The sequence below is a fragment of the Saccostrea cucullata genome, unplaced genomic scaffold (genome assembly GCF_032062105.1).
Source record: "Saccostrea cucullata isolate Sc308-1 unplaced genomic scaffold, CSIRO_AGI_Scuc_v1 ctg116, whole genome shotgun sequence".
In the NCBI taxonomy this organism is placed as follows: Eukaryota; Metazoa; Mollusca; class Bivalvia; order Ostreida; family Ostreidae; genus Saccostrea; species Saccostrea cuccullata.
Window position 1 is genome coordinate 217,180 of NW_026931870.1, and position 27,766 is coordinate 244,945.

The following is a 27,766-nucleotide window of genomic DNA, read 5'->3' on the forward strand; positions in this document are numbered from 1 at the left end:
GAACTTCATAAAGATTATTTCTTATCTTTGCAATCAAGAAAACCTTTCCTGATTTCATGGCTTTCATGTACCTTCTTTCGCTCACTTTCTTAATGCCAAAAATTTGGATTAATTTTTTAGTGTACCTTGTCTCTGCAAGTGATGGGTTAAATTTCAGAAATCAATTTTTAAAAATAAATATTTGTTAATATTACTTTATTTTATTAGAGGCCATGCAGAAGGTCTAAGGAAAAAAACTGAAGATAATGTAAACGCTTAAAGTAAACCATCTACCCCGTATCTCACAGATGGACATTCCTTACGTCATTCGAGTACTGAAGGTCCCCAATTACATTAAATTTTATTTTTGAGACCACCATATGACCATTTGAGGAGCCAGTCCTCAGTCTTTTGAATTTCTCTTTGAAATGTAACTCCAAGGGGTGAATTATCAGTCAGCCATGATGCTTCACCCCGGGTTACCAATGGTTACATCATCTGTCCAATTAAAACAGCCCTCCACTTTTCGCGAGCTCTTCTGTGAAGGAGATGAGAAGTGATTTTGGCCAATGGTCGAGCTATTTGATTAAATTGTAATGATTCGTTATTACCAAATTAAGAGGACAATATCACCCTATCTGGAATGGGAATAATAGATTTTACACTTGAAGTTGAGTGAGCAATTATGTTAAAAGTTGAGCGCGGCTTATTGGATTTTCTGGAAACAATAAAGAAGCATAGAGGCTTTCGTTTTTCCCCCAGTCGGCGGTTCCTTCGACTCTATTTCAAATTGCTCTCGATGATCGTTTAAAGTATCATGTTGGAATGATGCAAAATAAAAGTTACACCGTTTTTACCAATATCGATATTATACTTAAACCCTTTTATGAACGTTCCATAATCGCAGACGTTGTCGGAAGTGAACACACTTAGAGAAATGACTTATTCAAGAAGTCTACATTAAACTCTTGAGACTTAATTTCCTTTTTTAAGGAAGTTCCGCTTTATAATGAAATAAAGAATTTAACTTTAATTTTATGACCATCTTGGATTTGAATTGACACAATCCAGATTTTATTCTACCAAAACGACTTCTCGGAATTGGCGCAAAGAAAAAGTTCCAAATTTCACACCCTCGTTTATAAGGTCTCGTGAGATTTGTAGAGAGGCTGGTTTACAACTGTTTAGACTCCCCTTTCTGACAGCTGCCCCCGTTTATCGCCCATCATCGCTGGGTCCTCTTTACGTTAACCTGTTTACATATGTAATTTACTTGGAGGAGGCCGGTGATCCGTTCGGATTCTAATCTCCCTTATCAGATTAACAATATCGCCTTCCTTGTTGCAATGTTCACAGCTTATCTCAATTTGTCAACATTTTATTAATCATTATCTTACTGCTCCACGTGGCCAAAAGAAATGCGAATTATTGCGAGATCTTTTCTTTATTTTCTTGAGAGCAAAAATAGGCATCTCTAACTTATATTTTGTGTTAAAAATTTCAAATTCATCTCAACAAATGTTGTCCGCACTTTCTCATTTTATTTAATTTTTTTTTTTTTTGCTTGAAAAAGGAAAATCGGTATGATATTTCATTACATGTGTTACATTTTTAGTATTGTACATAATATGTTCTGCTGTGTTTATCAATTGTCCCAAATAAAACTGTTTAACAAATTGCGAACAACAGTCAAATCAAAAAATCTTGGATCAAACGTGCCCAGTAGGTCACTTATCGATACCAGGCTACAACTGACAATGCCTCAATTGTGCTTTAGTACTAATGAAAAACACTTTTATTTGTAGAAAATACCACCCCATAGTAAGGACAAACACTTGCTTCATTCATATCACACGATGTACAGTCAAATTCGCGGGCCCCATAGCGCGCTCCCCGCCGCCAACTTCCCGCGCCCGTCATTGGTCGGTTATGCAGCGCCGGGGAGCCGTGTTTAGAATATGTTAAGTGTAGATCTAATTAGCGTAATTATACAATATGTTTACAACCTAACCGTTAACAGGTAGTTCCCGTTAAGATTTGCCTTTGAACAAGATAAGGAATATTTTAACTTAAATCTCCAGAGAGAGAGAGAGAGAGAGAGAGAGAGAGAGAGAGAGAGAGAGTTAAAATTCTAACGCAATTTTGGTCAAAGTTTCGAGCGACTGAAAATCCTTTTCCGTACAAAGAATAAATTATTATTTATTTGGTGCATAAAACACTTCATTGGCAAAATAAGTAGTGGAACTCTACATTTGTAAATGGCAAAAGTTTATCTAACTAAATAAATAAATATTACAAAAAGTAAATAGAGCATGCATTCTCACTGTGGCTAATACAACGTGCCTCTCAATAATTGAAATTTCACTTCGATCAAAGGAACGTCTCCCCCTTTTTGACCATTGTCTGATGTGCTATTGTTGATCTTCCTACCGAAATCAAAGGAAGCGCTTCACAAATACCCAGAAAAGGGACCCAAATAGAAAGGTGATAAAATAGACACCCGCCAAACTACAGACAAACACGGGGAAATCATAGCAATTTATTTCTAATGTACTGACTACCTTCCTCAAATATAGTGGCCGGTAAAGAGTGACCATTCGCATACACATTCAAATAAAATAAAATAAAATTTAATTTAAATTAAATTATAGATTTTTTTACCCAAAATTTGATTAATTCATTTTTAATGTATTGTCCTCTACAAAAATTTGAATTTTTTCATCGTGATAGTATGTTTTAAAAAATGCTGAGTTTATGTTTAATTAATGATGTATCTCGCCTTCATGCGTAGCAGTTTTCTAAACTTTACAACCCTAGCGTTAGAGTTTTCGCACACAGTTAACAAGTCTGGTAGAACAATTTAGCAACAAAAGCGATAAAAACAGATTTATGTCAACGACTTCAACTTCCGTCTAAAAGACAATATTTGTCAAGGAACACTTGAGCCTGCTTCCCTGGCGCGGGGTCAGGTGTGGGCTTCAGACACAGATTAGGGGGATCGAGCGCGGGATTTAGCGGTCCCCAAGTCCGGATTACGTCACACACTTAGTGGAGGCGCTGGGGATTTGTGTCAGTTCTAGGGTCCATACTCTGAACCTGTTAGGGTCGTCACTAACTCACCTACGGGTAGGGGTCGGAATTAAACAATGAAGTGTTCAGTTTGCTTATCCCTCAATCAGGAGACACAAATATTGCTTTTATATATACTTAACTGATAACAAAAACTTCTACTTCTAAAAATTATTTTCGGTCTAATTTTCAAGGATGGAATACTAGTAAATATATGTACTTAACATTACTTTTTTTAATTCCTTGACAAATTAACTTTTTTTCAACTGAAAAATATATGATTTTAATTTATTTGCAACTACTCTATATATTTCAAAAGTATATACTTGTATTCAAATTATGACCATTTTGTGTTTTTCAATCTTTTTTATCATAAGTTTGCTAGTTAGAAAATGTTCATTTATTACATCAGCTCTACATGACATGAGGAAGCCCATCTTCGCCCATTTGTTCGTCTCCGAGGGAAATCCTTTGATGTGTAGATATTTATTCTCTTAACGACTTCCGATATAATTAGTAATTACTTGACAACACTTACGATATTTAGAAGTAAAGATAAAATGTGCATATTGTGTCATTTACACAATCTTCTCGCGCATACGTCACAATTCGCGCAGCATCGCGAGATAAACGCTGACTTTGTTTCGGATACGTATGGGTGTTCTTCAAAGAGTTGCTCTGTGTGCCTCTTTATCATAAGTACTCGTTAAGAATCTGAGTTATTACTTTTTATCTTATTTTTACATATATATGAGAAATGAAAGTTTATATTTTGATAATACTTTGTTTACTGATAAAGAAGGCGTGATATATCAATTTCGCTGAAATAATAAAATTGTATATATCACTGTGATATATTAATTTCTGTCAGGAAAGTGAGACACAGTATTGTAGGTATCACTTAGTATTATTTTTTTCATAAAGAAAAAACGCAAATACATGTACATGAACAGAGCAGAAAAGTATTTCAAAAAGGCATTCGAAAAACTCTTAGTTAATATGAAAGCAAAAATGAAACCGCAAAATCTATAAGCAAATAAACTCGACAGAAAAATCGGATAAATCTATAATATTTAAAATATTTAAAAATGTACTATATATATAATTAGAATCTCTCTTTTTTAAAATAGAAACTAAATCAAGATTTTCTAAAATAATGCAAAAACAACCTTTTTTTCAAGGCTTGTAAAATGTCAATTTGCATAAAACTTAAATCGCACAAAAATGTAAAAATCTATCAGATTTTCGTTTAACGAAATTAAAGAAAAAATAATTTTAGCAAATATCAAAATTAGTATTTTTCATTCCTCGTAAATATGTTAATAAAATATTTTTTCTATGATTTTTTTTTCTTTTGAACATATATGTATGAAAAGGATAAATGAAATTTACTTTTATCATATTATCCTTTGAATCAAACAAACTGAAATTGAAGTCATGAATTTCTATATTCCTAAAAAGTAAAAAGTTACTTTTGAATAAAAAAAACCCCACATAGTTATGACACACAAGTATACTTACATCGTCTGCCGGGAGTTTGGAGTAGACTTCAAGCTTTTCTACGCGAACTTTCCCGTGGTCCGGATAGAAGCTGGTTCCCCGGGGGACGAAGTCATTGCTCCAGATTGCCACCGACATTTCCAGGATGTTGGAAGGATTAGGGTGAAGGGTCAGGACCAACCCAAACTCGTCCGGAATCAAAATGTAGGTGTCCATCCCCTAATTGCTTTTTGGAAGTCTTGAGTCACTTTATGGCCAAAATTAAGAAAAATATTTCGGCCAAATTTAAGAAAATATTTTTGAAGAGGAAAAATTCGGGTAACTGTTCATCATTCGTCAAACTATAATTAACGTCTCACTCAACGGCCGAATGACTTGGATGTCCAAAGTAACATGGGGTGAAAGTTAAAAATGAATTTCACTTCTAGCCGATGTAACAATTGTCACTATTCAAAGATTGAAAAAGTTTTGACAAGTCGTGTTTTCCTCCAGTGAGTTTTTATTCTGTGTCAAAGATCGGCCAGAGGGAAAATTATCTCCAACTTACTTCATTATTAGTCGTGACCAGTGTCCAGTAGTGGTTCATTATCCACGTGACGTAACCAGGCCGCATCCGAAATCCCGCCCCCTGATTGGTCGAACAAGTTCTCTTCAACTTGTTGCTCGCGCTGCAGGGGGCACTTTCAATTTGTGACGGCTGAATGGAAAGATAGCGACCTATTGCCCTATCATTAATTTAGCAGAAAAAAATATTCAGCTAATATGTTTGGAAAAAGCAATAACTAAACGATATTTAATTATCCAGTAAAAGAAATATTGTTGTCAATTATATTATCAAAATTGTCCTAAAGTAAATTTAAGAATATTTTCTATCTGTGTTGAGAAAATCATGTAGTATCGAAATGAAGAGAAAAATCATACCAATAGAGACAAATAATTAAATAGTTGAAAAACGAAATTTGACATTGGGATATGTTATCTTGTTGAGTGCACAAAAATGAAATATATATTATTTAACAATAAAAGTCAGTTGTGGTCCACGCCTTTGTACAGAAATAGTTGGAAAAAGTTTTTTTTTTTAATTGCTTCGAAATGGTTAACATTCTGGATATATAATTAACATACATCTGAATTTTCAAACTGGAAAAAAAATAATATTTAGAATAATTTATAAATAATTGTATTATATTAAAAATATTAAAGCTCATTTCTTTTTAAATGCTGAAAGGGATTGAAATAAATTTTTTTGGTCATTCTGATTTCATAAGCATACGAATATTGGGCAAATAGTAACACTACCCCCCCCCCCCCCCCCCACCACCACACACACACACACACACAAATAAATAACCAGACTTGGTCCTTTTTTTTTTTATTTCTAATGTCCTTATTTACGTGATTTTTGTGTAATATCAGAAAGATGTCTTAATGTACTTTTGATAGGGTGACTCGATGAATATTAAATTGACGCCTCATCAATATGTATTTTTGAGCGGAATGGTCGGTCCTGACATGCGGTTCTTGCAGCGCGCGGAGTTTGACGTTAATAAGTATACTTTTGGCACGGTCTTTCTGTATTATCTATTTCATATATATGATATATTTCAAGAAGTATGTAACAATTAAGAGTACAAGTAAATAAACCATCTCGCTGTTCTTCGGTACTAATTCAAATGCTTTAAATTTGCGTACCCGGTAAGTTAGTTAAGTATAAAGACTTTTCAGCATTTCAGTTTTTAATTTTTGTTTTTATATACGATATATTTAAACCGTATTTTTTCTGTTGAAAAAAGATTCGTTTCCCCTGTTTATTCCGATTAAAGAAGGTATAGGAACAACACATATTGAGCGGCCGCGCGAGGATTTTCTTGACCACACCGTGAGCTATGCCCACTCCGATATCCCGCAGGGAGGGGGAACAAACAGCGCATTGTGCGTGACCCCCATAAATTCTGACCAGCCTGGATCTTCTCGGTTACGTCCGAGTTAATGCTGCAATCATTTGACACAAGGTTCTGACATCGGCCTGACATATAGCAAAGCACCACAAAGAAATACCACACGCCGCACGGGCAAAAGAAAATCAGCCAGAACTTTACTGATTTGAGAGTGAAATTTTATAAAGTGATTAGGGCTGTAGAATAAAAAACTGCGTCCATTGTGACGGGCACAATGATCCCCCAGCAGGAAATAGAAACATAATGTGTGGCAAAACCCATCCCAAGTACAATACGGTACTCAAACCACCGAAAAATGTCCATGCACTCAAAAAATACCCAAAGCTTGCCTATTGAAATATTTCTTATTTATTTCCTGTATTTCTAAAATTAGTATGTTATCATAAGGTGTGCAAGTGATTAAAACATAGTATCTAGATGTTGCAAAAACAGTATACATTGTGAGTTGTTGAAGATGATACACACACTGTTTTTCCTTTGTTTCTTTTTCTTAATGAACTGAAAATAAACAGATACCTTTCAACTTACAAAAAAAAAAAAATAAATAAATAAAATAAATTCTACTCATTTATTATTTCTTTAGTAAAAAAAATTTAGAATTAAAACCAAAGTGTAAAGTTATGTTATTTATCTTTAATTAAATAAAACACCAAGTAGTCAATAAAAAAATTAGTTTTCCTCGTATAATCAAAATAAGGGTCAATAAATCTATTAGCGTGCTAAATGGGAGAACAATATTGTTAGCAATCTGTGAGATCTATACATTATCGATCTATGAAATCTACAATAGACCGTGGATAGGCCGGTCCGAGCGCCAGCGCCTCGCCCCTGGGTGACAATGCCTTTTTCGCGACCTTTGACACTTGAAAACACCTTTTGGACCGTAAAATGAAGTTAAAATTTGACATTCCATGTATCTTGAACAATTAAGTATGTACGTGCGATAAAATGTTCACAGTCTGAATATTGGTTCATTGATTCTGGTGTCTTAATAAATTAATGTACTCACACTGTCAAATTTTTAATGTAAGTTCATTCTTAATTGTTCCAAGGTTACATAAAAACTAGACTTAGGGATAAACCTGTAGGCAACTCTCTGATAGGCAAATAAACACGATTTATTATTTAGTTTTAATAATTATCTAGACAAAAATTATCACTAAAAATTATGTTAATTTAACATAAATTTTAAATACATTTTAAAATAAATTCAAAGTGCTCGTTATTTTGAAAATGGGTAGAACATATCTTAGAAAACCCATAGTTATTTAGGAATAGCCTTTTCTTTCACATATTACTAATTATGTGCGAAAAATGGTTGGTAATCGATTTTCGGTTTCCTTTTCAAGTTCTTCGGAGAAAAAGTCTGGCGAAAATGGGCGGCGGACTTATGGGCGTTTTTCGCACCATAAACCCTGAGCCCGATCCGATTACAATGCAACGATCAGTAGCCATCGATATTTCAATTCAAAAGAACACACTCATTACTGAATATTGTCAAGATCCTTTTGTTTGAGAGATAAAAAATAAGGAAATTTATACTTTTGTTATTGAAACGCTTAAATATCTATAGGGACCTGTTGTTAGGCCACCGAGGTTGAACCTCAAATTCGTCATTTTCGTTTAATCCGATTTTTTGGCGGGATTTGGGAGCATTATCTCTAGCAATGAATACACAGCGGCTGATAATACTATTATTTAATACTATCATCATTTGATCAAGTCCTGCAGGTAAAATAATTGAACACAGTCGGGTTTTGTTTGGTACCTTGAAAAAATTCTGGTATTAAAAAAATTGAAACAGATTTAAATTCTTGTTTTTGTATGGAAGATAACGGAGAAACTATGGACTTAGAAAGGAATAATAAAACACGTTTGTTCAGGCCGGGAGACGCTGGGTAGACGGGTCAGACTAGTGACATATCTATAACACTCTCTGATATGATTCATTAAATCAAAAGTAGAGTTTAGTTTTTTGGTGGCTTTCCAAAAAAAAAAATGTTTTGTCGGCTCCTCAATAGAAGAGACAAATATGTGATTAAATCTGTATCATCATTTTAATTCACGCATTCCATTTTTAATCCCCTTCTAAAATAAACAAAAAATTAAGAAGAAAAAAAATTCTTTGAGTTCATTATAACGATGTAAATTTGGAGTTCTTTAACACAATAGCGAGGTCTAACAAGCATTCCACTAGAATTATTTTATCATCTGATCTAAAACGGGAGAAAAAAATAATTAAACGGTTACGATACACAGAAAAGTGACACTTGATCATAGATGTTGTTAATTTTTATTTTTGTGTAGTGACTGGGCCCCGCAGGGATAACGGTCCTATCGGACTGCTACTGACAACCAGAAAACACACAGATAAAACTTTATCTCTAATCTTATCGTTTTTTACACTTACTGTCAGTAAAAGGGAAACTTATTGACACGAGACAATATGACAGATAAATAAACAATTAACTGTACTCCTCCAAAATCAAAAGAAAATCCTAATTAATAAATCAGAACTCCGGGTTATTTTCAAAACTGTATGAATCCCCCTTTCAGTAATTAACGAATTCTGTTAATTTTTCGTCCCATTTTAAGATGAAACAGAGGGGCAGTGTAGTTGTTAATTAAGGAGAATTGATTGGACACGATGCGAGTGTGGCGGGGGGAGAAGAAGACAGATTCGGACTCCCGGGGAGGATTCCTCACAGGGAACTCTGATGCTTGTTTGTAAACTATAAACCCCGGGCTTTGACTTAGGTCAGCTAAAACGAATTTTATTAACCAAAATATTACTGGCTGTCACTTAAAAGATCTTTAATCACACCAAAGGTTTTACATTTCTTCACCTGTCCCGGCAGTAGCTTCACTCAAAATACAGCCAACTTTTATTTCCGACCCCTCCCCCTTCCCGCGACGTTGCGTTACAAGAAATCAAGGTACTCTTATCACAATTTAGTAAGTTTCAATAATTTAAATCTTAAACAGAGATATATTTGCCCGTAGCCCGGCAGTAACTACACACAAAACACAGTCAACTGTTATTTTCGACCCCCCCCCCCTTTCCTGCGATGTTGGCCTACAAGAAAGCAAGGTACTCTAATCATGCTTAGTAAATTTCATGAATTAGTCTTTCACATAGATATGTTTGCCATTCAGTTCCCATTCAGAGTCACACAATTAAGTCGACCTTGACACACCTTAATCTAGTGGAAATCATCCATGTTAGAAAAAGTTTCTAGATTTAAATCAAAACCAAATAATTAGAAACTATCCCATTTATTGAAGAAAAACAATGAATCACAATCCAGTAACAAAAAACAATATCACACATGTGTGTAAAACAAAAAGTTGATCAACTTTCATGCAGAGAAAAAATAAATAACAATTAGTTTACAAGGAAAATATGCTGCTAAAGAAACTTCATCTGCTAATGCATCCTTTTCCATATCACTGTGTGAAAGATTCTGGTAAAATATTTTTCTTATAAAATGGACGGATGAGGAAAATGAAAACATACAATGTAAAAAAGACAAAATACGTGTATCACAGGTGTATGTAAACCACACAACGTTTGTTCATGTTCGACATATGTATTTAGCACTTCTATAAACATCTGAATTTGAAAAAAAATATCTTTACATCCTACAAGGCAAATCAATCCTCCAGTATCTACAACACTGCAGAATTTTAAATACTTTAACTTCTTCATCCATGGCAAATATTTTTTCCTTAACCAAAAATATAATACTGAGGTAGCTACATTTTAGAAAATAAGTAAAGAATAGGAATTTTGAAATAAATTAATCAGAAACAAAATATATATAATCACAAGAAATAAATCATTTACTTTACAGACTTGTGTTTGTCAAGTAATATTTTTCAAATAAATTGAATGGCAGTTTCAAACAAGATTTTGTTATAAATTGGCACTGTTAATAAATCAGGAGTGAAATCAAAGAAAATTGCTGTTTTTATAAAAGCATGCATATAATTTATAAAATATTTTTTTTAATATGAATGAAGCCTAAAATTCCAAACAGATCAATAATGAACCACTCCCAGGCATATTATTGTATATAGATTTATATACTGGTGTTTAAAACTTTGGAATCACAAAAATAAACATTCTTGTAGATTTCAGTAATACAAAACTTGGTGGATAATTAAGTGCAAAAAGTTTATCAATAAAATTAGCACACAATCAAAATAACTACATGAAAAACAGTTTTTACATGTATGAGGAGTTAACATATCTACATGTACATCGTTGTTTAGAAAAAAAAAAAAAACATTCAAGTATCTGAATCAAAAGTTTCTGTGCTATTGTTAAATAAATCATATACAAATTACCAGAACATTTTTTTATCATGCCGTGGCACTTCTTTACAAATAAGAATAAATTCATAAAATACGGCAAAACATACAGTCTCCAATTTATTTCTTTATAGATAAAACCTCCTCAATTCTTGAAATTAGGATATATATACAGTGTATATAGCACTGATCAATTGATTAAATGGTTGGAAGACACATTAATTTACAGAATAAAATTAGTTCAATAAACTGGTATAAAGAAAGACAATAAAAATGAGAATACATGTTCTTATTTCGATAGTACATGTAAATTGACAAAAGATGTAATCAGTTCAATTCTTTATTAACGACATCTATAGCTTCTCATCTCAGAAATTATTGCACTTTTAGTAAGTCTGTAATTCTTCAAAGATTGAGACATTTAAAAGAGATTGTAATTATAAATACATATTGTAAACTGAGAAATGTTTGACCATCCTTATCATTCTAACCCCCTGACAGTTTGAATGGCTACCTAAAACCAGGAAAAATAATATGAGTTGAAAAGAAGCAGAAATAATTTAAAAGGAAGGAACAGATAGTATATTAAGTGAATAACATGTGACAGTTTTGGAAAAATAATAAAGGGGGGAAAATCAAGATTATACAAAGACTACAATGTAAATGGTGTAGGAAAAAACATTTCATTTACTACTATTTCTAAAATGATCAAATATTTACTGACCTCAACTAATTTTAACTTTTGTATAAATTTTGATGCATAAATATCAAAAATCAGGCAAGTTAGTGACAAAAGGATTGCTACATAATGTCTGTGAAAAGAAAGAAAAAAAAATAATATCAATGTGTAATAATGTAAAAAAAAAAATACCCCCCTCCCATTATTTCTGTTAAAACAACAGAGAAATTATCAAAAACTTCAAAAATTTGAAGCTAAAAGAAAATCACTTTTTTCACTTCATTCCTAATAATACATACAGTCATAACTTGCAGCAAGAAATAAATTCTGAAGCACTTTAAATAGCTGGTTAAATGGTGGGCTTTATGTAGCAAATTTAACATGAGTGGGTTTATGGTATATTCCTGTCCCCTTGGTACTTGACCCTTTGACCCCGGTTCCGTGAACTGAGGAACCTTTAAGCCCGCCTCCATACTTTGAACTCTTGGCACCAAACTGAGAACCGGACACTCCGAAGTACGCGCCCGTGGTGGTGCCCTGCTTAGACCTGGAACAGAAACGTCACAATTTAGGAATCCTTCCAGGATAGTTCTATATTTACAGATATTGGAAATACAAGAGGCCCAGGGGCCACAGCGCTCACCTGAGAACATCAGCTAAGAAAAAGCACATATCAGATCAGAACTGAAAGTTTACTGAGGTGGGGGGGGGGCTTGAATTTTAACCCCCCAGGGATCATGATTTGAACAAACTAGAATCTACACTACCTGAAGATGATTCCATATAAATATCACTAATCATGGCTTTGAAGAACGGTACTTGAAAAGATATTAAAAGGTTTCCCTATATATTCCTATATAAAAATTTGGTCGACCATTATGGCCACACCCTAGCCCCGGGGGTCATGATTTGAACAAATTTGAAACTACACTACCTCAGGATGATTCTACATGAGTTTCATCTTTCCTGGCCCAGTGGTTCTTGAGAAGAAGATTTTTAAAGATTTTTCCTATATATTTCTATGTAAAACTTTTAACGGCCATTATGGTCCCATCCTAGTCCCGGGGGTCATGATTTGAACAAACTTGAATCTACACTACCTGAAGATGATTTCACATGAGTTTCATCTTTCCTGTCTCAATGGTTCTTGAGAAGAAGATTTTTCCTATATATTCCTATGTAAAAATTTGATCGGCCATTTTGGCCACACCCTACCCCAGGGGATTATGATTTGAACAAACTTGAATCTACACTACCTGAGGATGATTCCACATGAGTTTCATTTTTCCTGGCCCAGTGGTTCTTGAGAAGAAGATTTTTAAAGATTTTTCCTATATATTCCTATGTAAAACTTTTAACGGCCATTATGGCCCCTCCCTACCCCCGGGGATCATGGTTTGAACAAACTTGAATCTACAATACCTGAGGATGATTTCACATGAGTTTTATCTTTTCTGTCTCAATGGTTCTTGAGAAGAAGATTTTTCAAGATTTTTCCTATAGATATATTCCTATGTAAAACTTTGATTGGCCATTTTGGCCCCATCCTATCCCCGAGGATCACGGTTTGAACAAATTGAATCTACAATACCTAAGGATGATTCCACATGAGTTTCATCTTTCCTGGCCCTGCAGTTCTTGAGAAGATTTTTAAAAATGCCATTAATTTTTCTCTAATTCATAATTATCTCCCCTTGGAAAAGGGCATGGCCCTTTATCTGAAAAAACTTGAATTCCCTTTACCCAAGGATACTTTGTAGCAAGTTTGGTTGAAATTGGCCCAGTGGTTCTTGAGAAGAAGATGAAAATGTGAAAAGTTTACAACGACGATGACGACAACGATGACGACAACGACGAGAGACAACGGACAAATTTTGATCAGAAAAGCTCACTTGAGCCTTTGGCTCAGGTGAGCTAAAAACATGTGACAAGAAAATTAGGCATGTGGTATGTAAAACTTGGACAATTAAGGAACCATCAAAAAGGTTATTAGGTTAAGGGTCAGAGATCATGAGTCTGAAAAATGGAATTTTGCCTGACAATATAAGTGTGAACAAGGTAGGAATTTTAATGAAGTTAAGGACTTTTTTAACACTGAGAATGAGGCTGATGGAAAGATGAATGTTGCCATGACAGGTACTATATACCTCAGCCATGTACATGGCAATTTAAAACATTCTATGATTTTGACAAAAGGTCAATTGCAAATGATTTGATCAATTGACAATTACAAAACAGTGATACTCTTTTGAACCCAAAACACATTTGTTTTAAAATAAATCCTACCAATGAGGTATCCTTTTAATTAGTCAGCAATTTTATTTGTGTGTAATAATAATAAATATACACCATTTTCAATGGGTGGCACTGTAGCTCTGTGGTCATCCATCCCAATTTTTCAGACCAGCGAGCTACAGAACTGTAGTTATTATCACACTCACCATTCAAAATTTAAGAAAACAAATGCAGGAAAACAGTACTATCCTCTATTGATTGTGGTATAAATTTAGGATTGCAATTTTCCTTTACTCTGACAAATTTCTGAGGTATTTAAACTAGTCTGTACATGTTAACCTAGAAGTTTGTAAGCCAGTCCTCACCAAAAATACCCCCACTCTGATGTGAATATATGCTTTCCTGTGAATATATACACACAAGTTCAGTTAACGAAATACTATACATTCTTAAAATTTCAAGCATCTGCCTTGAGTAATTTGCTGAGAAAAATTTGATGAAAAAATAAAGAGTCTGCTATATAATATCAAGCATCTGTGGAAAGTAGTTGCAAAAAAAAGAACTTAAATTGAAAATTTGTCAGGGACAGACAAGAGGAATACAGTATATCCCCTCTCCAGGGGAGAAGGGTATAAATATGAAGGAAACATCTACTCACTCAGCATCAGATTTGAATCTTGGGGTGTGATTTCTGGGAGTGTGGGTGGTTGACTTGGGGGTGTACGATGACCTTGGAGTGGCCGGGTGTAGCCCAGTACTGGAGGTGGGGAAATGTTTCTCTGTAAACAAATTAGAGAAAACTTGGTTATTTTTTACCAAAAAGACACTGAAGTACATGTACAATTATCTATATACTCTTCAACAGAGAGAGTCTTTTTCCCTAGCAAAATAAAAGCACTTGTCTATTAATGAATTTGATAAAAATTTTATTTAAAAAAAAATGAAAAAAAAATATTTCTTATCATTTGCACTTTTACATCACTACATTACATTTATGCTATAAAGTTTTAAACAAGCTATTATGAAGGGAATTAGCAAAGCTCTGTGTTGTTTAAATTTCACAAAGGCAAAGCTGGAAGATAAAATTGATGTAAGGGAGCAAACTCCCACAAATGCACCAAACATTTTATATTCATAAACTAATTCATCGTCTCAAGCCACAGTCTGGTGTCAAGAGGATCTGAAGAGGATTGTACATTTTGGCCATGGTTTGCAACGATGAAACCAATTTGGCATTTAACTTTTATTAATAAAAGCCTTATTACCACTTACCAGTAAAAAGATATTTTTGAGAATTGAAGAAAAGTTTCCAATATAAAAACTAAATTCCAAAATTCTAGTACATAATCTACTTTTAAAAGCTAAAAATTCATGGCACCTTTTCAATTTCTTCTTCTTTGTCAAAGTAAATATAATTTTTTCCTTCACATTTGTTTTAACACACACATAGAAAAGGGGATGACAAATCCCATTGCCCTACATCCGGATCTACTGAATTTTGGGGACGGGGATGTGAAATTTTATCATGATTGCATGATCTACTCAGCATTTGTCTTCTGCTTTTTTGAAATATTTATAAATACAGTATTAGTTTATGGTAGGGCAAGCAAAAATTCAGGTAGGGCAAGTGAATTTTGACCATGTAACTTTTATAGTGAACTACAATTTTGAATTGTCCAAAGGTAAAACTTGGTAGCCCAAAATTTTTAAAGGAGAAAATTCAGTAACTGTATCTTAATTTGTTGTTGTAAATATTAAACAGTTATAAATTAATTTCTATTTTGAACTTAATTGCCCGGGAAATGTTGATATGGCAGTGTTGGCAGATGCTACAATTTGTAAATATATGTAAACCACTTTCCTGTCATTTATTATCCTGCAGGAATATTATTTTCTTCCAATTTCTTTTTTTAAATTTTAAAATATTTTTCCCTAAAAAATTTAGGTTGGGCTTAACGGAAAACAAGTTGCCATGTTTTGAATCAAGATACATCATGCACCGACTCACCACCGAGAATAACTGGTGCTCTTTATATTCTTTAAGAGAATAAATAACCTGTTCTATAATATCTATTTCATAATATGAATGTAACTTAAGTTGTCAGACGGAAAGCATAATTTTGTAAACTAAGAAAGAAAACAGAATAACGAACCTTTTTTTGAATGAATTAAGGTATGATCCAGAAACGCTATGAAGGGATTCCTAATGCAAAAACAATGTGCTGTTTCAAATTATTGTGTTGTTTATAAACTAATGCAAGATTAAAAAAAGTGATTCTATCAGAAATATCCACTTGCCCGATCAGACAAGTACATCGACAGTTTCACTTCCCCGAACTGAGAATTTACTTGTCCTGGGCGATTGGACAACTGTTAGTGTTGATCCCTGCTATTTTTCAGCCCTTGTAGTAAGCTTTAGATTCTAACCTTTCTGTTTTGGTTGGGGGTCCTTGTGATCGGGGTAGCTGGTGGGTCGACTCCTACTTCTGTGTGTTGTAGGGGGAGAGTCTTTCTCCTCGTGGGGAGTTCGATGTCTTTTGGGTTTGGGGACTTTCTTTGAGTACTGTTAAGAAATCAATCAAAATTATTTCATACCCTGGACATAATTAAATTTTGCTTAATATCATAATGCAAGCTCAATATTCACATGTTTGTCTGTAAAATATCCTAATAAATTTAGCTATATCCCTTTCAATGCTACATTGTTTAAAAACATCCATAGGAATTGAAAACTGCTCAATAACAAATATCTAATAAGACTGCAGCCCTCAAATTAAAATTGGTTATACTCTGAAAGTTGCAGATTGACTAGAGTAATTTACATGTATATCTTTGCTTCATTTAAAGTGTCAAATTTTACATCAAATCAGCAAATGTTGCAAAAGACACTAAAACATCTTTGCTACCAGTATATCAGTAACTTTGCACTGTTGATGTTAACTTAGTTTTATTGTATGAACATTACAAGAGTCTACTACTGACCATCTCCATTTACTGAAATCTGTAATATAAAACTACAAGACTGCCATCCTACTATCCCCATTTAGTGAAAACAATCATAGAAACTCCTTGACAATTTGAAGTGATCAATGAAATTGTCCTATTTACATCAAGTTTCAATAAACTGCAAAGATGGAACACTGTACAGCTAGGACATATACTGTATTTTTTTTTAATATGTGTACTGTCCCCACCTCTTTGGCCCTGTCTGCCTTGCTTTTTGTGTGGTACATAAATGTTGGACTCTGGGGGCGACCATGGTCCTTTGTCCACTTTTCACAGAACGGGACGTGACGCTCCGCGGCCTTCCTACTGAATGACCTCCCACACCAGCTACACACCACAGTCTCTGAAACCAAATCAACCAACAAAGGCTTAGTTTGTTAAGAAGATCTGTTCTTATTTTTAAAATTTTTCATTTTAAGGATCACTTATTTTCTCCAATGCTGAGAATTCATGCTAGATAAAGAGACCACAGATAATATAGTGCACATGCATTGCCAATAAAAATTTTGTGAAATATAATCTTTTAAAAACAATTTTACACAACATATCTGGAAATTGAATTGGTCAACAACTGTGGGCACTGTTTTCTAAAGAAAAATAACACCTGAAACAAGTGATTTTGAGGCTTTTTCTGTTCAAAACTGAAAACTGTATCAAGTTAATGATGTCATAGTTATAGAATGATCCTCCTTCATGCCATATTCCTTCCATCTTCGCTAGCCAAGTGTCCGATTCAGAAACGAATCAGACACTTGGCTAGCGAAGATGTATTCCTTCTTGTTTATAAAATTCATATATTCAATATTTAAGCCAATTTTATAATTTTTTGAAAACATTAAATGAATGAGCAGTAAATTAAGCAGTAATTACCTAGATCACTCTTTAACTCCTCCTCGCGTTTCTTGGCCTTGGCGGCCCTGCGCTGTCTCCGGATGTGTCTCAGAAGCTCCTCGTGGGTCCCCCGCCAGTCCCCGGGGATACTGGAGGGGCCGTACTTAGAGGAATACCCATTGTGGTCAAAATACTCATCATCGCTGTCAATGTTCACTTCTTTCTTCTGGCGCCGACCACAGGCAGGTTCATGAGTCTTCTATAAAGTATTGAAAATCTGTTACTTTAAGGTCAACTGAAATGGTCATCATAGTTACAGAATCTTTCAATCAAATGTTTATTTCATGCATTAACTTCAAAGTTACAGAGACAGTTATAATTGTTTTCTGTAAAGGTATAATTAAATTTTGTGAACTGATATACATGCCTGTATACAAGTTAACTAGTATTGATTCTCCTCTCACTTTCAGTTACAAGCAAGTCATTATTAAAATTCTATCTTATTAAAGAGGTTAAACTTACCAGAGCTTCTATTTTTAACATTTTCCCACAGAAAGAGCACTTAAATCGGGTTTCTTCATAATCATCTGCACAAATACAATGTAGTACATGTATCAGAATTTCTGTCTGTACTGAAACTACATGTTTTTTTTATCACAGTCAACTTATAGCACTCCTTCCGTATCAACATGCATATTTAATATATACTGCAATGAAGCATGGTTACTTCATATAGATTCATTCTAACATTTTCTTCAATACATCTGCATTAATACATGCATAAGGATCATGAACAATGTTGACTAATAATATAGAGAGCTGAGCCTGAAATACCGGTAAGTTGAATTAGTATACCAGTAAACTTAATTTTGATTAGAAATGCAAAATTCATGCAAACACATCAACCAGAGATCTCTTAATTTTTCGTGAAATATTACCAGATGACACGAACTAAATATTCTCATGACAAGATGGCCTTACATGCCAGGCAAATTCACTTCAGAAGTTACTAATTTATCTTTTTTTTTTTCCAAATAAATATCATTAACTTGTAGAACAGTTTCCTAGAAGTAAAGAAAAAAATTCAAAATTTTGTTCAAATTGAAAACAAAAATTTGACACAGCACAATGTCACAAGCTTTCCATGCTAAATATATAAGACCTTACCATAAAAACGATAAAAGCCAAATCCTGAATTTTTTACCACAAATGTTTTTCCCTTGTTTTTCTCAAAATAACAATATTTTAAACTCAAGCTCCAAATTTTACACTTATGGTAGAAGTAAAATGAGAACTTCTAAACAATCACTTATTACAGCAGCAAACTCATTTTACCATGGTACATAGCTCTTCTTGGCTGACCAAATTTTCATATTGAAAAAGCACTTCGAATGACATTCTAATGCAATTACTTTGTAAAACACCTTTTGATTGGCTAATGCACTGATGTTTGAGGCAGTAAAACGAGCATTAACGTGAGTGAAGCTTTTCATTGTGACGTTATAATAGAGCGATGCAAAAACACAATGTTCCGTGACATATTTTATATAGCGACTCTCAACAAAATATGACGTAAACAACAAACAAAATGCATGGATTGCATTAGAATGGGAATAACTGATCTTCTAATTTGGTATATGCAACCATCAGTCACAAACATCCGTTTTATAGGCTCCGCTTACTCGTCACCGGTAAAACTCAGTTTGCGACCATTAAATCAGCATTAACAGTCACAAATACCAAATTAGAAGATAGTTATTTCCTAATTGATAAACAATGTCTCAGGGTGTAAACTATTAAGTACAGTTATTTTTGACTTGGGACTAAGTATTGATTTTTATTACCTGGATCAGACTCTGACTCAGACATGCTGAACCTGAATGCTGGTTCATCATCGGAGTCCGAGAAATGGTTGTACATCCGAGACTTCCCTTGTCGAGGAGAAAACAGGAATTCTTCATTCAGATCCTCGTTAAATCCATACTCATCTGCCACGTCTCTCTTCCTCTCCTTCTCTCTCTTCTTAGAAAATTCACCTGCTTCTCCTGAACCTACAGAATAAATGGAAAGTTTAGGTGAGCTGGGCAGGTTGAATTCTCACACATAATTTTATAACAACATATTTTTTATATCATTACTGAAGTCAATTCTTCAGCCTTTGATACTGTTTTCTTCCTTGTTAAATACTAGAAGTTCATTAATAATTCCTGATTCATTAAACCACAAAATGTTATGAATTACTGTGTAAAGCAGACTTTATTACTAAACTTACTTGAGAAGAACTGAGCAAATGGATCTTCTTTATTGCCATAGAAAGCAGAAAACTCGAACGGAGCGGAGGCTTTGAAAAACATGGAAAAATGAGAGTCCAGATCATCCACAAACGTCTTAAAGGCAAACGAAAAGGACCTGCTCTCATCACCAAAGCCTAAAAAAAGAACAAAATATTTGCAAGTCAGAATTAGGAATAGTATGTCCTCTGTGTGTAAATTATTGGTTACAACATGTAATAGGTTAGAATAGAGCTTTCTGACAGCTAAAGAGATACAAACTTGAAGAGTCCAGAATACTCCATAGAGAATAAAATGAAACTTTTTATTTGAGAAATACAAGATACTGTTTAACATGAATGATAAAGGAAATACAAATAATCTTGTCAATGACTCAATGATCTAAAAAATCAAAAGGTGTCTTCCTTTGGCCTTCTTTAATCTGTAGTGTATGCATTTCGTATGTAGATATTTGCTGCATCACATAAAATAAAGATAGGTTAGAGATGCTATTCTAGTATACTTTATAAGTAATAATTCCTTAGATTACATATTGTAACTTAAAACAAGAAAACAATAATAACCAGGAACAAAATCTTCGTCGGGCTCGTTCCATTCCTGACTCCACGGCTTCCGTCGAGCTTTCTGGGTCGCCTTCTTCTTCTTCCCTTTTGTTTCCTTTGTGTCAGTATGAGACCTGAACCACAATGATTCACACATAAATAAAAACAAAGAAAAAAGCATCAATCTCTATTATACATTTTTTTTTAAATATGTGAATAAAATTCTGGAATATATTGCATATTTTGTGATTTAGCTGCACCTTTGCTTATCTTATTTATTTATTTGTAAAATCAAACTATTGCATGAAATCATTTACAAAATGATATAGAAAACAAAAGTAAGTCATGATTACCAGGAAAAGTCGTGCGGTTCTTTGAAGTCAAACCTCGTTTTGAAGCTTGTTCCCTTGTATTTACTGGAATATGCCGAGTCGTCTTTATCAGATTTGTTTTCTTTGGAGCTGTAGTAAGTGAAATTTGGAGGAACCTTAGTAGTTTTCTGTTCTTTTGGCCTGTTTAAATCTCTCTCCAAGATCTCTCTTCTGTAATCCAAAATAACCCCTGTATAGTTCAGAGTTCTCAAAGGAATGTTTACTTCAAAAAATCAAATGTATGTTAGCAGCACATAACCCTTAGTTTAGGAAAATTGTTGTATATCAATACAGTAATGGGGTATTTTCCTATATCATTATCAAGAATGCTTTCTGTAGAATCTTAATTTCTATTTTTAATAATAAAACTTCAATAAATAATTTTCAATAAAAAAAATCACTGAATCACTTGTGTCTTTTCTCCATGGATCAATAACAGTCTCTGAATTGCAATTCTTTATGATTTATCTACTGTATAAAATCCCACCTGTCTTGACTCTTTAGATACTCGTAAGCTGCGGCGATCTCTTTGAACTTTTCCTCGGCCCCGGCATCCTTGTTTTTGTCGGGGTGGAACTTTATGGCCAGGGATTTGTAGGACTTCCTGATCTCCTCCTCTGTGGCCCCCGCCTTTAATCCTAGCACCGCAAAGTGGTTCTTAGTCATCCTCTGCTCACTTCACAAGCCCTGCTTTTAAAAAATTGTAAGGAATTTTTAAGTATCCAAAAAAGTTTCTTTGCATTATTGAGCATATTACAAGTACTACATGTATATACGTAAATCCAAAGTGCTTGGTTTAAGGAGGGTGTTTTTTGTGTAATGTGGGTTTTTCTAGGTTTGCTAGGTGCCGTTTGACTTGTACCTGTTTACCAATACCAGTATGGAAAAATTAGATATACATGTAAATAAAAATCAAGTGTGAAATGAGGTTCCCCCTGAAATAGCAATGATATTGTCATGTTTTTACTCTGATAACATTATGTGCTAATTTCAGCTATTTTTTTATTTTTATATTAAAAAGTATGTTAAAACACAACAAAAAATACACCCTCCTGGTCGGTCCTGAAACCAAGCACCTATGAGTCTCAGATGAGTGGAAACTAGCCTTTATCTGTTGGACAGATGCAAGACTAACCCTAATCAGTCAAAAAATTGTTCAAAGACTAACCCTAATCTTTCAGGTAGATAAAAAACTAACCCTTATCAGTTGAAAAATGTGCAATATTAACCCACATAGGTTGAGCGACATAAATCTTGCGTCATAGTGCATTGAACATGTGAATCTTGCAGATCTGGGAACTGGTAAAGCAAGGTCTACCCCATAACTTGAACCACCTTCCTGAATTATTTTTTAATTAGCATTTTTTCATGGATAGATAGAAAATCTTACTCTGAATGATGCAGTGACATATTTCGATTTTATACTCACCTAAATGTACTGTAATGAACAGGTTGGGCACAGTTCCTTTTTCAGGGAAGTATTACTATAAAAGGGAACTATTACTCTTTTCAGTAATAAAAACATTACTCAATTCCGTAATTTTTGTCACAATTTTTAAATAATGGCTCTAATCCATTTATCAAATAAAAAGTGCATTAAAGATACGATGTGACGTGTTTAATCTTTGTCAAACAAACCTTGCTGACCGAAAAATTTGGTCCTTCAGTGCTGCAGAAAAGAGTAAAATGAGATTTAATCATTTTCCCTGTTGATGAATGGTACTAAAAGTATGGAATCTAATAATTAAATTAGAACGAATAATCTCATGAACAACTTAGCAAGTGCTGAACGTATCCCTTATCACAATTTTAACACAGGTAAGCTTCCATAAGAAATCTATATCATAGAAATATTGGATAACTCTTTTTCAGCTTTTAGCAGCAATAAATATTGCAGTTTTGAGCACACATACACTTAATAGACAATAAATATTTAGAGGATGTCAAAATGTTCTTGCACTTTATCTTATATTCAAAACAAGAGGCCCACGGGCCTTATAGGTCACCTGAGCATTATGCAACAACTTTCCAGTTACAGTGTATTGAATTTGATTCATGTTTTAAGCCAGATGCTATATGGCATTCACAATTTTGTAAGGGCACCATTGATCATCATAACAATAAACTTAGCAGTTGCTTAGCTTGGTTACTGAATACCCATACGCATAGGGGAACAAAAATGCACTCCAACTAATCAGTAATATTCATCAATAATCAGTAGTGCCCCTAACACTCTGACATAAACCCCTGACCCTATGTTGCACAAATTTTTAAAAGGCACCCTTAAAATTGCCTATCAAAAAGTAAATAAATGTTTTCTAAATACAATTAAGGACCAGATTTCAAACAATTAATTCATTTTCAGTATATAAGTAGAGCCCCCCCCCCACCCCGTGACCCTGGGGCCTTGAAATTCATAATTCTGCAAGATTAGGGTCCTTGCTCATCATAACTATATAGGTAGTTCATCTGCTTCATACCCAGAGACAGAGAAGAAAATTTTCAAAGATTTAATGTATTTTCACTATATAATCAATAGAGCCCCACCCTAACACCAGAACCCCAGACCCTGGGGCATTGAAATTCATAATTTTAGAAGAGGCATTCTTGCTCATCATAACTATGCACTTACTTAGTTTATTTAATACCTAGGAGCAGAGAAGAAGATTTTCAAAGAATTCATGTATTTTCACTTTATAATCAATAAAGCCCCCCCCCCCTCAGAACCATTGACGCTGGGGCCATAAAATTCACAATTTTTGTAGAGGCACTCTTGCTCATCATAACTATGCACTTAGTTTATTTAATACCTAGGAGCAGAGAAGGAGATTTTCAAAGAATTCATGTATTTTCACCATATGATCAATAGACCCCCCCCCCCCCCCCCAACACCAGAACCCTTGTACCTGGGGCCATAAAATTCTCAATTTTGGTTGAGGCACTCTTGCTCATCATCACTATGCACTTAGTTAATTTATTTAATACCTAGGAGCAGAGAAGGAGATTTTCAAAGAATTCATGTAATTTTACTATATAATCAATAGAGCCCTCCCCCCAACACCAGAACCCTTGATGATAGGGCCATTAAATTCACAATTTTGGTTGAGGCACACTTGCTTATCATAACTATGCACTTAGTTAGTTTATATAATACCTAAGAGCAGAGAAGAAGATTTTCAAGGAATTCACATATTTTCACTATAATCAATAGAGCACCCCCCCTCCCCCCACACCAGAACCCTTGACCCTGGGGCCATAAAATTCACAATCTTGGTTGAGGAACACTTGCTTATTAACTATGTACTTAGTTAGTTTATTTAATACCTAGGAGCAGAGAAGAAGATTTTCAAAGAATTCATGTATTTTCACTTTATAAACAATAAAGTCCCCCCCAGAACAATTGATGCTGGGGCCATAAAATTCACAATTTTTGTAGAGGCACTCCTGCCGATCATAACTATGCACTTAGTTAGTTTATTTAATACCTAGAAGCAGAGAAGAAGATTTTCAAAGAATTCATGTAATTTCACTAAATAATCAATAGAGCCCCCCCCCCCAACACCTGAACTCTTGACCCTGGGGCCATAAAATTCAAAATTTTGGTAGAGGCACTCTTGCTCATCATAACTATTTACTTACTTGGTTTATTTAATACCCAGGGGCAGAGAAGAAGATTTTCAAAGAAATCATGTATTTTTACTATATAATCAATAGAGCCCCACCCTAACACCAGAACCCCTGACCCTGGGGCCATAAAATTCACAAAATTGGTAGAGGCACTCTTGCTCATCATAACTGTGTACTTAGTTGGTTTATTTAATACCCAGGAGCAGAGAAGAAGATTTTCAAAGAAATAATGCATTTTCACTATATACTTATTTAGCCCCGCCCTAGCACTAGAACCCCTGACCCCAGGGCCATGAATTTCACAATTTTGGTAGAGGACTCAATGCTGATTACAATCATGCAAATAATTTGACTGCTTGATGTCCAGGAGTAAAGAAGAAGATTTTTAAAGATTGCATTAATTTTAGTGGTTTTGGCCCCACCCCTCAGGCCCCAGGGGGGCAGGGATCATGAAATTCACAATTTTTGTTCCCCTTCACCCATAGATGCTTTGTGCCAAATTTTTGAAATTGGTTCAGTGGTTGCAGAGAAGAAGCTGAAAATGTTCAAATGTTAACACACGACACACGACACACAACACACGACACACGACGGACGACGGACGACGACGGACGAAAACGGATAGCAATAGGTCACCTGAGTTTACTCAGGTGACCTAACAAACATGACAATAGAGGATAAATGAGTGAAAATTCCCAATTTCAGTAATGTTTTTTATTACTGAAATGCATAATAGTTCCCTTTTATAGTAATACTTCCCCGAAAAAGGAACTGTGCCCAACCTGATGATTCAGAGTATGATGTAAATAGCTTGAAATCACACATTTACATTAAATGAGCCAAAATCTAATTAATTAAACATTTTAGTTTCATTTATTTACTCCATTTACAAAGGCAAAAGTGATGATCTGCGTTCATCAATGCTGTGTTTGAGGTAAAATATACTGCATAGGCCTATCGAGTAATCTACCCTGTTCTTTGCGAGTTTTGACTACAAATAATTTTAACTCCTTTGACAACTACGCAAGTTACCTTAGCATGGGGATACACTTGCTTTATCAAGATTATAAATATTTTTAAGACTCCATATCGATCCTTTTTATGTCTTTTTATCACATCTTCTTTTTTGGTCTTGTTTCTTGACGACAAAAGGTGAAGGCCATATGTCTGAATCACGATTCCGATGTTTAATGTTTTCTTTGATTGCTTTTATTTTATTTATACATCGTTAAAAAAATTTAGTATTAAATACCAATACATCTATGTGTAATTAATTCAATTTAACTTTTTATTCGTAATGACCACTTAAATTAACTTGTTTCGATGACATGATTCCGGAAATAAATTGTTTATTTCTTTATTTTGCTTTACTTTTTTGCATTCGATATCCTGTGCTGATTTTGACTTGAGTTGACCGAAGAGCAAATTATTCATTAATTACCGACTCTGTCCTGTTGATTTTAGCATGTCAATCTCACATCGTCATCCAATAGCCATTCTAGACTGTCGTTTTACAAAAGATGTAGAATTAACTGATATTTACGCATCTGTGATTCAAAACAAGAGGGAAACGGTTTCAGTGGTGAAGGCTTTATGTGAAGATTTTCCACTGGAGGGCCTACAACATCTGAAAAGAGTAAGGTCTTGTAATGGCAAAGATGGTCCTTTGCAGGTGATTGTGTGCCATGACCGAGAAAACTCAAACATAGAAAAAGTTCTATCTGAAGCAAAATACAACTGCTTAGGAAAACCATTTCTGATCAAAGTGCCCAAACTAAAGCCACTGACAAGAAAGCAATACGAAGAATCAAAACTCTACTGGCCAGTTTCTTTTCATGAGGATAAAAAAGTGACAAAACTTTTAACTTTGTCTTACTTTACAACAGATGAACTAAATAAAATAGAAAAACACATACAGGAGGTGATTCAACAGAAGGAGAGAGAAGGGTCATTGAGTGCCTCACTGATCGTTAATCCCACAGATGACAAAGTCCTGGCAAAGACTTGTGACAGAAGACATCTGGGTCACCCTTTACATCATGATGTTATGTTGTGTATTGATGAAGTTGCTCGCAACCAAGGCGGAGGAATGTGGAACATTGAAAAAAACATCAACTCGGAAAATAGTTCAGAAGACCAGTTCTCTACAACTACACAACAGCAGGATGCTTGTGGAGGAATGCCTGGAAATTCATTAGGAAAAATCAGTGAGGTTCATAATGTGCAAGCCAAGAGTGACATGCAGTATCTATGTACTGGATTTGACCTTTACACAACCACGGAACCTTGTGTCATGTGTGCTATGGCATTAGTGCATTCAAGGATTGGTCGAGTGTTTTATATTCATTCTCATGAGGACGGAGGACTTGGATCAAGATTTAAGATTCATACTGAAAAAGATTTAAATCATAACTTTGAAGTTTATAAATGTCCATTACCTCCAAATAGATAGCTTTATAAATTCATTTGTATTTATATACTAGTATATACAGTCATGTAGAAATGAAATTGTATTTATAGCAGTGAAAAGCCTTTTCAAGTTGTGAATTTTATTAAACCAATTATTTGATCTCATTGATTCAGATTATTTTTTAGTGAAATAAATCCCTTTACATTCACATGTAAGAGTTCCTACATTAAAAGACTCAAGTCATGCATGTAGAGAATGATGTTTTAATTTGACCAAGAAAAGAACATGTCATTACTGTGATATGGAGAATTTCCATGACTGTACATTTACGGTGTATGACTATCCTGGATGGCATCACAGAACTTATCAAATTTGTGAGCATTGTGAAATGCCATTTCCTCACTGGCTTGTGGATGATATCCCTTCCACGGAGACCTGTGGATGTAGCTGGTGCATGAAATATTTCACATGGAAGTACGGGGCAGAAAATATGGTGCCCCTATGGGTAAAAGTGACCAGGAAGAGACCTTTAAAGAAATGTCTGACCTGCTGGCAGGAAAATATGGAGGGGAGCTGGAAGTGCCAACAATGTCGACAGTATCCTTGCTGTGAAGATTGTATCAAGAACTTCATCAAGACCTGCTACAGATGTTGTCCTTATGTAGATATGAAGGAAATAAATCATAAAATCAAAAAATGTTGTGTTTTTTTTCCCTGAGATACTTGAAATAGATGGGACTCAGGTCCATAAAGAGGTAGACCGAAAAAAAAACAAACAAACATGACAGAGAGCAGTGGTTTTTACTCAAGGCATGGTTCTTTTGTCTCCATCAGAGCCATGTTTTAGCCACAATAGGGACTAGAAGATTGATAATATCTGAAGAGACCATTTTTTTCCTCAAAAATACTAGGAACAAGGCAGCAGTTTTATCATGCTTCTGTAGTATGAACACA

At 34.4% G+C, this 27,766-nt stretch overlaps 2 protein-coding genes across 4 annotated transcripts; one reads left to right on the forward strand and one right to left on the reverse strand.

Moving 5' to 3' along the window:
- Positions 1-9,766: 9,766 nt before the first annotated feature.
- On the reverse strand, positions 9,767-25,579 carry LOC134233794 (uncharacterized). 3 transcript variants are annotated; one of them, XM_062715817.1, is made up of 13 exons: positions 25,435-25,579; positions 21,263-21,462; positions 20,758-20,946; positions 20,426-20,538; positions 19,844-19,999; positions 19,416-19,622; positions 18,739-18,762; positions 18,094-18,158; positions 17,611-17,830; positions 16,929-17,083; positions 16,162-16,297; positions 14,393-14,513; positions 9,767-12,046 (listed from the first exon to the last, which is right to left on the reverse strand). In XM_062715817.1, the coding sequence occupies exons 2-13, from the start codon at positions 21,439-21,441 to the stop codon at positions 11,863-11,865; spliced, it is 1,749 nt and encodes a 582-aa protein (XP_062571801.1). In that variant the 5' UTR covers positions 21,442-21,462; positions 25,435-25,579; the 3' UTR covers positions 9,767-11,862. The 3 variants fall into 3 exon arrangements, with proteins under 3 accessions (XP_062571801.1, XP_062571800.1, XP_062571802.1); XM_062715816.1 differs by having other exon boundaries at positions 21,263-21,465; XM_062715818.1 differs by lacking the exon at positions 18,739-18,762 and having other exon boundaries at positions 21,263-21,465.
- A 229-nt stretch (positions 25,580-25,808) lies between these two features.
- On the forward strand, positions 25,809-26,928 carry LOC134233819 (probable inactive tRNA-specific adenosine deaminase-like protein 3). Its single transcript, XM_062715873.1, has one exon. It carries the CDS (start codon positions 25,868-25,870, stop codon positions 26,852-26,854), a length of 987 nt encoding a protein of 328 aa, XP_062571857.1. The 5' UTR covers positions 25,809-25,867; the 3' UTR covers positions 26,855-26,928.
- Positions 26,929-27,766: the final 838 nt, after the last annotated feature.

What these genes read in the sequence shown, in the direction of transcription:
- LOC134233794 (XM_062715817.1), bottom strand. Translation starts at nt 21,441, where the DNA reads ATGACTAAGAACCACTTTGCGGTGCTAGGATTAAAGGCGGGGGCCACA. An exon ending in TATCTAAAGAGTCAAGACAG is followed by an intron (nt 20,947 to 21,262) that starts GTGGGATTTTAT and finishes TTTGGATTACAG; the next exon opens with AAGAGAGATCTTGGAGAGAG. An exon ending in GAACCGCACGACTTTTCCTG is followed by an intron (nt 20,539 to 20,757) that starts GTAATCATGACT and finishes ATTGTGGTTCAG; the next exon opens with GTCTCATACTGACACAAAGG.
- LOC134233819 (XM_062715873.1), top strand. Translation starts at nt 25,868, where the DNA reads ATGTCAATCTCACATCGTCATCCAATAGCCATTCTAGACTGTCGTTTT.